This window comes from Leptodactylus fuscus, chromosome 5 (assembly GCF_031893055.1).
Source record: "Leptodactylus fuscus isolate aLepFus1 chromosome 5, aLepFus1.hap2, whole genome shotgun sequence".
In the NCBI taxonomy this organism is placed as follows: Eukaryota; Metazoa; Chordata; class Amphibia; order Anura; family Leptodactylidae; genus Leptodactylus; species Leptodactylus fuscus.
In genome coordinates, this window is record NC_134269.1 from 60160318 (window position 1) to 60172590 (window position 12273).

The window sequence follows — 12273 nt, forward strand, 5'->3', positions numbered from 1 at the left end:
GTGTTTTTTTTTGCTCTGGCCCAATATTTGGGAGTATGTTTTTATTTTTCAGTTTGCTGCATGTTAATTGTAACTGCAAATCGCCAGTTCTTTCCCCAAAGATTTAATAGGGAACAATGAAACCCAGAGGAAAACACAGCAGAAACTCAATGAAAAACGCTGCCGAGACACAACGTACTTTTGCTATGTTTTTTTTTTTTTCTTTATTATTCTTCCCCCAACAGCGGTTCTCTCCTGCATTTTGCCCCACGTGGCCCATAGCACTGTTATCTTGCTAAATTTATGTAATCGCCTACTCTGACATTGCGGCAGAAACGTCAAATTTACCATTCAGGGGCCTAGGAAAGCTGGTTGCAATCCTTATAGAGATGTACTACTGGACATACAGGTTGTCAGTCATATGGTATAGTTATGGAAGGCTTATATCGAATTTGCAGTGACCTATTTTAGTGTTTCCGCTTAGCAGATTCTTATCCGTTATTCTTCTCTGGTGTCAGCCAATTCCTATACTGACCTTGGCAGTAATGTATTGGATGCTCTATGAGACCTGATAGTGGGGACAGCTTTGCCATTAACCACACAGTTTGTCATTGCTATCAGTGGTGTAAGATCTAAACCGTACACTCAAAGGACTTGGCCCCGAGGTACAATTTGGGTTTTTGCTGTCGTTGGAGTAGAATGTCACCACACAGGATGTACATCTTCAGTTACACGCTCTCGTTTTATGTGTGTGACTTCGAACATTCATAAAAATACCAGGGCCTCCATGTTTATTTGACTCTTCAAGAGGCAGACGTATTCAGGAGCAATAAAAAAAACCCTGTAACTTGACCACTTTCACTGTATGAATAGACACTAAAATGATCTCTGCAGGTGCTACTCCTTATTAAGATTTGGGGGTTTCAGCTTCTAGTATGGGTGAGACAGAGTCTGGGCATTTGTACACTTGTGCTACGATTACATTGTGACTTTGACCGTGACCCTGCAGCTCCTTCACTAATGTATGGTGTGATCTCGAAGATGCTGCAACTTCTAATTTGTGAATAGAGGTTTACATTTGCATGAGTTTGTGTCACGGTGCGACTTCATTCACATACATTAGTGCAGGACAACACCGCGATCTTTGGTCGTGGCCGAAGTTGTAGTGTAACCCTAGCCTTATACATTCCGGATTAGTTGTATGTGATGACAGTAAAGTATGCGATTGCTAGTATGTCTTCCTTACAAGTAGTACCCCAGTGTGTGGTGTATGGGAATTGCATCTTCCCAAAGACAGTGTCCATAGATTAAAATAGGGCACATATACTGTATATCGATCTATACTAGGCCATACCTGATGGAGTTGACAACTACTATTCTGTATGGAAACAGTTCTCTGGATCACAAGGTCCATTTACACCTACAAAGACTGACAAGCGCAAATCAACTATTTTACACAGGCCACTTCATACTACGTGGGGTAAAAAAATTTGTGACTTTGACCATTCCTCCACTATATAGTTTCATTGATTTTTGGCAGTGCATTGTTGTTTACATGGGGTGACGGATGCAAAGTAGGCTTTGCATGTCATACTGGGGTGACAGTCTTGCATCTTTTATACTGCATTAGGTTAAGGCCACGCAGGACTTCTCTGGCGTGGGATTTCCAAAAGCAGAAACCATGCACTGGACCTCGCTGCGGCCAAAAAAATAAAAACGCTCCAAAATTAGCAGATTTTCATGATTCTGTGGTGTATTGGCCCAGTTTTCAGCTGTTTCATAGCATTTGTCAGAAGCCCAGTTATGTCTTCCCAGTTGTAGCCCAGTTATCTTCTCATGCTTGTTGCATCCCTGCCTGATGACAGCCGGGTTTCTGACAAGTCCCTGACCATAGAAAGTTCCTGGATTCATGGTCAAATCCATTGGCAACCTATGAAGAAAACGGAGATGGTTTGAGAAAATCTGGAAAACTCAGCAAAGTTTTAAATTATATTTGCAAAAATGTTTTAACTTTGAAATGTCTGCAAATTTTAAATATGTTTATGTTCATGGGAAACCTCTTCAAAGCTCATCCACCACACCGCTGTACACCACTGCTTGTCCTATGTGTCTAAGGCGGAAAAGTTGTAGTCAGCCCACGAACAAGCATTTGACCGCACATCTAGGGTGTTTGTATATGGGCAGCCACATTCTAGAAAACAGGGTCTATATATTAGCTGTATTTCCTGGTATGTTGTCTGTCCGGAGATCAAATTTTACATGGATATCTATACTGCAGTCAGTCACTGACCCGTCATGGGCCTACTATCCCATCCAAGTTATATAATGGGATAATAATCCTACGCTAAGACAGTTACTTACAGTGTCTGTGATACTGTGAGTCCAGGTCACTAGCCTTGGTACAGTGTAGGCAATACAACCAATTAATGGACCATAAATGCCCATGCGCAGTTAGATTTTAGATGAGGACACAACATACAGCCAATGCCACATCCCAAGACCACCCACCTGCGGAGTTTAGTGACCCGTTGCAGGTAAAGCTTCAGTTTTAGCTGCAAAAGCATGCAGCTTTTGGCCATCGATGGTGGAGGAGGCTTTGGATGTAATGATGCCCCATTTATCATCAGCCTTGGGTACCCTGCACAAAGGTGAATACTTTGGGTTTGAGATTGAGAAAGGTGAATGCAGTCTGGATAATCTGTACTAGATATTGCACACATTTTCTAGATTTAACATGGCCTTGGGACAGGGACTTTTTGCATTATAGTGATCTTTGATGTTGGGAGTCCTTGACTGTTTTGTCCTGTACTGTATGTCACATCTACATCCCTTATAGACAACTCAATTCCTATAGTTATATAAATCCTTTATTGTATCAATAAATATCACAGGTTTTCCACAATTTAAAAAAAACCTATACACAACCAGACTCGTAGCATTATGGATCCCTATGTGTACTAGGATTCCGAATGGGAAATGTAGACAGTATACGGTAACTTGGTTCTCCTGATGTATGCCACCGGGGACATCCACATTACTGACCATACCATACTATACTATGTATCTACTTTGTATAGGCATCCACCCATGAACATTAGATAAATATCATGAAATCTGGATTTATATGGAGGTGGGAAGATGGCTGTTGGTTGACGTTATATCTGTGTAGTTTATGTCGATTTATTGCCATGCTTCATGTCTCCTGTCTCGAGTTCATCCAGTCTAGTAGTAGGTTGTCACATGCGTAACTTTTGTTTGGGGCTCTGTTCTTAGATCTCATGGGCAGAATGCCCTTAGCTTTGGTCATGAAACCAATGACCTTTAAACTGTGGAGAATAATTAATCTCTCCGGTGCGGTTCAGCTTTCCCAGGGTCTCTGAAGTGGAGCTGGATTGTTAAAGATCAGCCTTGTTGACTTTTGGCAGTTTCTCAGCTTTTCCCTCCCAGTCAGCCTTGTCCCTTTCTCTGGCAATGGAAGAGTTAAACCCATAAAGGCTCAGCTTTGTAACACCCACAATTTCGTAATGACTCCGTGCACCTTTGCAATTATGTGAGTTTGATCCTATGCATTAAGTGGAGTAACCACATAATGATGGTCACCTAGTTCTGTCATGTCACCGATAACTAGGACAGTAAGCCTTGTATATAGCATGGGAGGAAATAAAGACTTTTCTTAGATAAGTTTGGCGCAGCACGATGAATCTAAGGTTATAAGATCTGTGATATTTTATACACATCTAGAAGTCTGACCCATCAGTCCCGAAATGTTAGGGCTAGTTCACACAGGGCAAGAGAGGGTGGATTTTGACGCCAAATCCACCTCAAAATCCGCCTCATCACAATAGAAGTCTATGTAGACCACTAACGTTCTTTTTCTCATGAGCGGATTGTTCCCTTGGAAAAAAGAAGCGAGCTGTCCTTTCTTCAGGCGGATTCCCCGTCTGCCTCGCGACACCACCCTCTGGACTAGGCCCATTCATTTGGGCCTAATCCGTAGCAGAAAGCTGCGACGGGATGCCGACATGGCAGCTGCGACGGAATGTGTTCACGCGGAGCCCGTGTGAACTAGCCCTTCACTTTCTATGTAAACCACTGACTGAAGTGAGTTTGCAACAGTTTTTGTGACTTTTTTTTTGTTGTAAAAAGTTGCACTTGATAAGTCTGGAGTACAAACTTTTCTGCACCGGAGTTTGATACCTTCCCTCCTATTTGTTCCCTTTTCACAGACGTATACTTTTAAGGCTTCGGTTACATCTGATTTTTGGCTATATTATAGATGTATATTAGGAGTATTCCCTGACATATGCCTCGATTGTGTCCATAGGTCTCTATGTACCCAGCCCCTGCCAAAAAGAGTATCCTGGTATAGGTATTTTGTACGTGCCCGTTTATCTTTCTTTTAGTGTCTATATTTACTAGCCCATTTACAATAGAGATGTAATATAGATAACATACAGATACACTTAAAACATTTACCAGCGACATAACAGATGAATGTAGTGCGTGCTGTATTCCTTAACATGCATATGTTTACCATAGGCCATGTGAATAACCCCATAGATTAACATTGAATTCATATTGCACATCATGAAATATATGGATAGAATAGTGATAATATACCGTGTGAAAGAGACGTAAGGTTAAAAAACCTATAACATTGATGCAGGCAACGCAGCTACTTAGCTACGACAGATTTCCACTGGAAAAAAGTTGGAAAAATGTCAGTTCTTTTTAGCAAATAAGTCACGCAGTGTGTAACTTGCAGACTACTTCAAGTGTCAGAAACCATGGTGGGGGGAGGCTTGATAAATATGCCATTCAGTGCTCTTATGCCTGTAAACTGATGCAATTGCATTGATAAATATGGCGGTTATGAGAACAGGATTTTCTAAAATCCTATTGAGCATATGTGCATGTCTGTCATGGTAACCTGCCAAACCGCGAGAATAAAAATATTATGTGTGACTTGTACGAAATTGCTGGTTCATGGAAAATGCACACTTACACTTTCCATGCCCTCCACAAGCCCAGGCTCATGTTAGTGGCGATATTACACTGCAGTATAGTGCACAGTCTGGAGAAGCCCTGATAGTGCTGCTATACGCTTACACAGGGGTAAGTCTATCTCTGAAGTGTTACAGAAAATGTGCCGCTATATTTAGGATGAGGTGTATGGGTCATCCGAGGCGTTGTCACATTCATCCTCTCCTGGTGACTCAGATGTGCTCATGTACTGCTCTACTCTGGAATTATTTTGGCGGTGACCTTATTACATTATTTTCTATGGTGTTAACAGCGTTTATAAGACATGTCGTAGGACTGCAAGAAATCTGAAGTTTTGTATAAATCACATTGCAAGAAGCAAGGGCGTGTTCCTGCTGAGCTTCTTTCACTACTTGGTAAATGGAGCATGACTGGCACATTGCTAGGGGTTAGTAATGAGCGTACCCGCCTTCCAAAGATGCCAAACAGACACTGTCATGCCTACATCTGTACTACGTCCATTCTGAAGTATATAATCTGTGTATATTTAGTTAGTTGGTGTCATGCAGTTTATTGTAATGTCGGGCTGGCCAAACCCCAGGAGACAGATCATTTGCTTGTTTTCTAGTGGCCTAGAAGAAACTTGCCTGGCTACTAAAATTTATCAGGCTGAATCCTAGAGTGAACCGTGGGCCTCCTAATGTGCGCAGACATTTCTCGAAGTCATTAAAAATATTTTTGGAAGATTTTTTTGGGTTAGGACATGCTCTAATTTCCTGGGGTTGTTTCCAAATAAATTTGTGACTGCGCCAACAAATTCTGGACAGTTGGCAACCATGTAGGTGTGCTGCTACTGAAAGCACCTGGATATTTTGGTGGCTTTCAGAGAAACTTGCTGCCAAAACTGCCCGATAGAAAGTCAGCAGTGTGTATGTGACGCAAATATGAGGGATTTTTCCAATGGACCAAATATTGGTAGTGAGCTCAGAGTGGGTTAGTAACGTAAAAGATTAGATATTTGCCTCACTGGTGCCGCATTGCTCTCATTTTTGTGCTTAGGTGTAAGTCAGTGAGGCAAATTTAGGAAGACTGGCCAGTTTTCTTATCTCCTGCACCTGCAAGGGTAAGTCTCATTTATGACCAGGCCAGAGACGTAATATGAAGCTCCCTGACCCCAATGCAAAATCTGTAATGGGGCCCCTAGCTTTTGGTATATTTAATGTCGCAAGGGGCCCCTTTGGTCCTTGACAGGGCGTGTCCCTCCTCATAAATCAGGTGTATCCTCTGCAGGACCATAGTTAGCATAGATTTCAGGCAGTATACTGTTGGGCCAGTTTCCCATCCCATGCCATGCTTTGTTTCGGGAAAGTGATGGGGAGGTGACACAAGTAAGAAAAGTCACACATTTTTGCACAAAAAGCTTACTTGTGTAAAACATTTGTGACTTTCTTATGCCAGAAAACTGGTGTACAAGGTGTAATAAATCTGCCCCAGTAGGAGAAGTATAGTAAACCATCTAATTTTCTAGCGTGTGCATCATTGGTGTATTACCCTTTTTTTTTTTTTTTTTTTTGTGCCGCAATATTCCTTCTGTGCCCCACTTGCCCATTTTTATGAAAGCAGGTTGAGATCAAGGGGGGCGCCTCAGATAAACAGTATTTTACAGTCACAGCAAGGTGGATGGTATTGGGATCTAGTGAATCCCATCCATACCTTGCAAAAAAATATGTACTACAGACACGCTGTCATTTCCAAAACATTCGCGGTTATGTAAACCTCTGCGGACTTTCTGTGAAAAGCACTTTGCAAAAAACCACAATGTGTTGCCGCTTTCCCGGTTTTTCCTGCAGCGCTTTGTTTTGCTGTAGCCCACTACTTGGGGCCTTAGTCTAAAGTTGCCTTCTCAACTGATTACTGGCCGCAGAGTGCGCATTTTTGAGTATTAGCCAACAGGAGCAGTGTTGGAAAAGGAGCAGTAGGGCTTCAGTATGCGAATTTTTTTTAACCCTATTACATCCTGCCTGGACAGGACCACAAAAACCTTTAAAACCGTTAATATTAACGCCAAGGAAATAAGTGTAATATCCTAGCAGTAGATCTACATGGCAATGGCATTTATGTATAAGAGGATGTCTATTTTAGTAAACTCTGCAGAATCTTTTCCTAAAACGCCTCATTGTACAGTTCCTCGGTTTCTCTCTGGAGCTATAAGTGTCTGTGTGCCACTGTACAGTTCCTTTGTCTGGCAGATGCCCGCTGACTTCTTGCTATATAGAGCAGTACATTTTTCTTTTTGGGTGTTGTTTTGATTTCTTTTTAAGTGTCATCCTAACCTAAAATAAGTGCGGCCATATCCTGGAGAGGGATGTTGCGGCGTGCTATTTCTGGAGCTTTAGTTTCACAGACTAATCTTATGCGGGATAATCACCTGTTCTTTCTTTGACATCAGCTGTTCGTGAGAAGAACTGGCAGGCATGGACTATGTGAAAGACGGCGCTGCTGCTTTCTCACATGTGTACTCTCTGACACTTCTCTTGTGATGCAGGAAAGTGAGTATATACATGTTCGTGCTTCACCAGTGCTCTGGGCTTTTGTGTCTTTTATGTAAAACACTGAAATATACCATTTTTAAAGGTGTCGTCTTTGGACTTCCTCCCTATATGAGACAGAACCAATAACTGCTCTGTATGATTGTATATATAAAAAAATGCTTGGTAGCTAGAAAGATTTGCGTAATGTATGAAATCTGTACAAGCTCTTGTAATGCACATCTTGGTGGTCGGCAGGAATACCGTATATACTCGAGTATAAGTCGCCCCGAATATAAGCTGAGGCCCCTAATTTTGGCACAAAAAACTGGGAAAACTTATTGACTCGAGTATAAGCTGGTGGGGGGGGGAGGGGGGAATCCACCATTGCAGATAAAAAGTTTGGTCATGTGCATTGCAGCTTAGTAACTCCATGGAGATCATAGTAATAGCAGTTAACCCCGTCATGTCCCTTACATTAACCCCCTGTGTGCCTCACATAAGAGTTACTGATATGTGGGACATATGGAGGTAATAATTAGGTAGCTTCATAATTAAGCTCCTTCATTAGTACCCTCATGTGTCTCACATATTAGTAACCATTATATGGGGCACACAGGGATTAATATGAGGGACATGATGGGGTTAACTGTTAATGTGAGGCACATGGAGTTACTGAAACTAAATTAATAACCCCAAATGCCTGACATTAATACCCTGTTTTCCCGAAAATAAGACAGTTTCTTATATTAAATTATCTAACGAAATATATGACCTTTCTTATTTTCGGGGGATGTTTTATGCAGCGGCTGGAGTGGGGAACAATTGACAGTCATGCTGATGCTTCCTTAGCGGAGCGCCGGCATGACTGCCGGTTGTATGTGATCGTGAAGGGGGGGGGGGGGGTGTCTTATTTTCAGGAAAACAGGGTAGGCAGAGTAACTAAAGGAAGGTCCCTGTGTGTGTCACGTTACTGTAGCTTCCTCTCCTCCATACAACAGACATTTTCCATAAGACACAATGAATCCTGGCCACTCATCTGCAGGGTAGATGCTAAACCCTAGTGTGCTAAAGGACCTCTGACGTCATGACCATGTGATCAGACTCTGGTGTGGGCGGAGCTACTAGGATTTAGACTCAACCTTATCTGCAGATGTTGCATACCAGTGGCTACAGGACCTTTGATAACATCGCAGTCATGTGACCTCATGACAAGCCAATCACAGAGCAGTACCACTAAAGGACCTCCCCCTTCCAGGTCCTTCCAGTTTTCTGTGCTCCGTGGACCCTGACTCGTGTATAAGCCGAGGGAGACTTTCAGCATGAAAAATGTGCTGAAAAAGTCAGCTTATACTCGAGTATATACGGTAAATGGTCACTTTCACTTCCTAAATCAAATTTGATGGTGTGACTTTAAGGCTAGGGCCACATGGCCACTGTATGTCACATGGCAGAAAGTCACGGACAAGTTGTGCAGACTTTCCTGTAGGTCAAGCAACTTTCTACAGAGATGCAATTTCATTGGAAAAAAAAAAAACAGTAAAGTCACAGACATGTCCAATGAAGCCTGAGATGTAACTTGCGAACTAAATCTAATCATGTTGGATTTTTTTTTTTTTTTTTGCTACCCCCATGTTACAGTTGCACAAAGTCATTGGTTTGCAATACAGTGACATAGACTGTCATTAGATTTGACTTGTCTGTGACTTGTGCATGTATTCTTTTATTTTTCCTTCTGTGTTTGTCTTTATAAGTATTAGTCTCCTAACAGAATGGTCGCTTATATCTTATATCAAAAAAAAAGTATACAAAAATTGGATGTGCAGAGTAGAGCCTATACATTTTTAGAGGCTTTTCTTATGGTGTAAATATACAAATGGCCACAAATTGCTCCCCATCATGGCCACCTCATCCAGACGCCTTTTCCTTCAGCGCAGTGTCATAAACAGAGACTCACGTCTATAGTGACATTATTGAGGCATCAAGTAGCTATTAAATACAAGTAACACAAGAAAACAGTACTATGGCTGGAGGAACAGAAAGGCAAGACCCATCATGATCTGTCTTTGTATCTTGTTGCATAACTTGCGTGTCAATGTGCGGCCCCCACCCTGGACATCCAGTTATACATAGTGTACCCTGAGCAGTGGCATACTTAAATGGGGCTTGCACAGGGTTTCCAGGCCTATACAATAAGCAGTTCAGAGGGAGAAAATCTTGAGTGCTGTTGGCCTGATGAAGAAGCTGCTTTGGGGCAGGGAGGTGTTTGTAAATTGTGCAACTTTGAGGAATGCATTTAATGTTTTTTAGTATGATTATTTTAGTCACGTCTCAATAGACTTGCACAAATGTGTTGGAGAATTGCATAAGTAATAGTCTCACAATCTGTCATTTTTGTTTAGCTGGTCATATACTTGCACTCATCCGGTGACAGCTAGTCATGCAAAGCTGGGAAAAGGTAAGTATGTCGCAGAACTCCAAGTTTGCATCTTCTTTTAGGGCTTAGGCCCCACGGGACGTCCCACAGCAAAAAAGTGATGCAGGAAAAAATGTGGCGGCAATGCATCGTGGCTTTTCCCGCAGCACTTTAGTCAGAAAGTTCACAGAGGTTTCCTCTGCGGACTTTCTGTTTAAATTATACCTATGGGGAAACTGCTGGTGTTTCCATAAGTATAATTGACATGCTGTGATTTCCAAAACCGCAACGGTTTTGGAAATCACAGCGTGTCCGCCCTGTGGTTTTTACCGCAAAGTGGGTATGGGATTTCCTAGAATCCCATCCACTTTACCCTGACTGAAAAAGCTGCTATTTTTCCCGTGGTGTTTCCGCCGTGGCCAAATTGCGGCAATTAGGTCCCTAGGGGCCCTGGCCTTAAACAGTAATAGATCAATAACAGACCTCTAGTATTGATATCTTATAGTCAGGGTCTTAAAATTGAGCGAGCAGTGGCCATGACTTAGGAAAATGGAGATTTGAGATACCTGGGGTTTTGTTCATGCAGAGGATTTTGAAATGGGCCTCCCCTTAAAATCTCCTCCAAAGACACCCCTAACCTGTCTTGCATTGTTTCAATAGGACATAGTAATGGATCCTTCTTTTTTTTTTTAGTGCAGTATAAAAAGTGTTGCACACGTGACCAAATCACCACTACGTAGTCTTGTGCTGTATGAGGCTAATCCACATGCAAACCATGCCAGAACGCTAACGCTCAACCTCTGTATTTAGCCCCCGGTTCCTCTGCAACATTTTTGAAACACATTTTAGAAGAAGACCGCCTCAAAATCTGCAAAAAAATAAAAAATCTTCCATGTGCACGTACAGTACTTTAACCTTTTCTCCTTGATTTTCCTAGGGCCAAACTAGGCTCGGACCTCATAATAGCTGCATTGGCAGGTTCAGAGACTTACACTAACAAAATTTATTTTGTAACTTTAAGGTGCAGGCCACATGGCCACCATATGTCCCATGGCAAAAAAAAATCACAGACAAGTCATGCGGACTCACTGTCATGTGACTTTTTCCAGATCTGCAATTCGATTGAAAAATTGTCAGGTTGCAGACATCCCCATTGAAGTATAGGGTTCCATGCTACATTGCGCTTGCACAAAGCCATGGGTTGCAATGCAGCACCATAGACGATCGTTAGATTGGACAAAAAAATCAGACATGTTTCTCTAGCCGGGCCCATAGTATTTATCTCGTATGGTCAGGGTCTTAAAGCAATTTTTAACATTCCCCAGCTCCCCCTCCAACATCTGCCATTATCTGGTTCTGCCAAAATTGTCCTGTTCAGTCATCTCTCGTCTAATGTGTACAGCCATCCTTTGACTTGCTTGTTCTAACAGCAGGACTATTATAGGACAATGTAATAGGGCAGCTTCCTTATTAACCCATCAGCACTATTGCTTTGCAGCAGGGTGTAGCGTGTCACTTTACTGTTACTTGGAAATTGTGGAATCTCACTAGACGCTATTCTTCCAGTTCAGTGATGTATTTGTTTAAACCCTGGTACATGTCTGTGGGTGTATATGGGCCTTTATTCTGGAACTACACACAGACTTTTGTCACTTGTCCCACTCCAATTTCATCTAGCAAGCCACATGCGATTTGTATGCAGCTTCTATAGTACTTCCATGTCACTATTTTTACTTTACATCTTTGCTATTCTCGCAGCAGTTTTCAGACCCTACATAAAAGCTGTGTGTGTAGTTTCATGCACGCAGTGTCAATGTCTACCTATAGACTACATGTGGAGACAGGCAGAGGTACAGTGGGGCCCCTAGACTGCTGATGCCATATTACAGCCTCGTACTATGAAGGTATGCTTGTGTCCTGAGGCTAAATCTGTGCTGACCCTGTAGAATGGCAGAATGTGGTGTTTCTAAGGTGAAATACCTCCATAATAAGGCATGCAATGGAACAAACCAGAATCTGTGTGTAGGATCACAGGCGCATGGAGGTAAAATGTCCATCAATAGTGTTCTGTGGTCGCTGTATTATTGCACACAGGTGGTTGGCCATAAAGCCTCCCAGCCCCCCAGCAGGGTCAGGTCGGGGTTAAACACAGAATCGCTTGAGTAGCACCTTGAGTCTGCTGACATGTGAGTTGTGTGACCGCTTCAAGCACAACTTGTAAGTACCTATCCTAGTGATATATATTCCACAAGAATCTCACTAAATGTACGTGTGCAGCTCACTGTATTCTTACGGAGTATACGTATTGTCTTTATTCCTTTTTAGAATTTTTAGATATTCACACACCAATATAATGTATATTTAACT

General features: G+C 42.2%; 1 protein-coding gene across 8 annotated transcripts in view; it reads left to right on the plus strand.

The window, feature by feature from the left end:
* Positions 1 to 12273, plus strand: part of AKAP13 (A-kinase anchoring protein 13) — a 177184-nt gene that overhangs the window by 9101 nt on the left and 155810 nt on the right. The window contains exon 1 of one of the 8 annotated variants that reach the window (XM_075273243.1): positions 7421 to 7511. The exons of 6 other annotated variants lie outside the window; for them this stretch is intronic. In XM_075273243.1, coding sequence (XP_075129344.1) covers positions 7502 to 7511 — 10 coding nt within the window. In that variant the 5' untranslated portion in view covers positions 7421 to 7501. Of the gene's footprint in view, positions 1 to 7420; positions 7512 to 12273 lie in introns of those variants that run through there. One more of the 8 variants, XM_075273247.1, reaches the window with a different exon arrangement.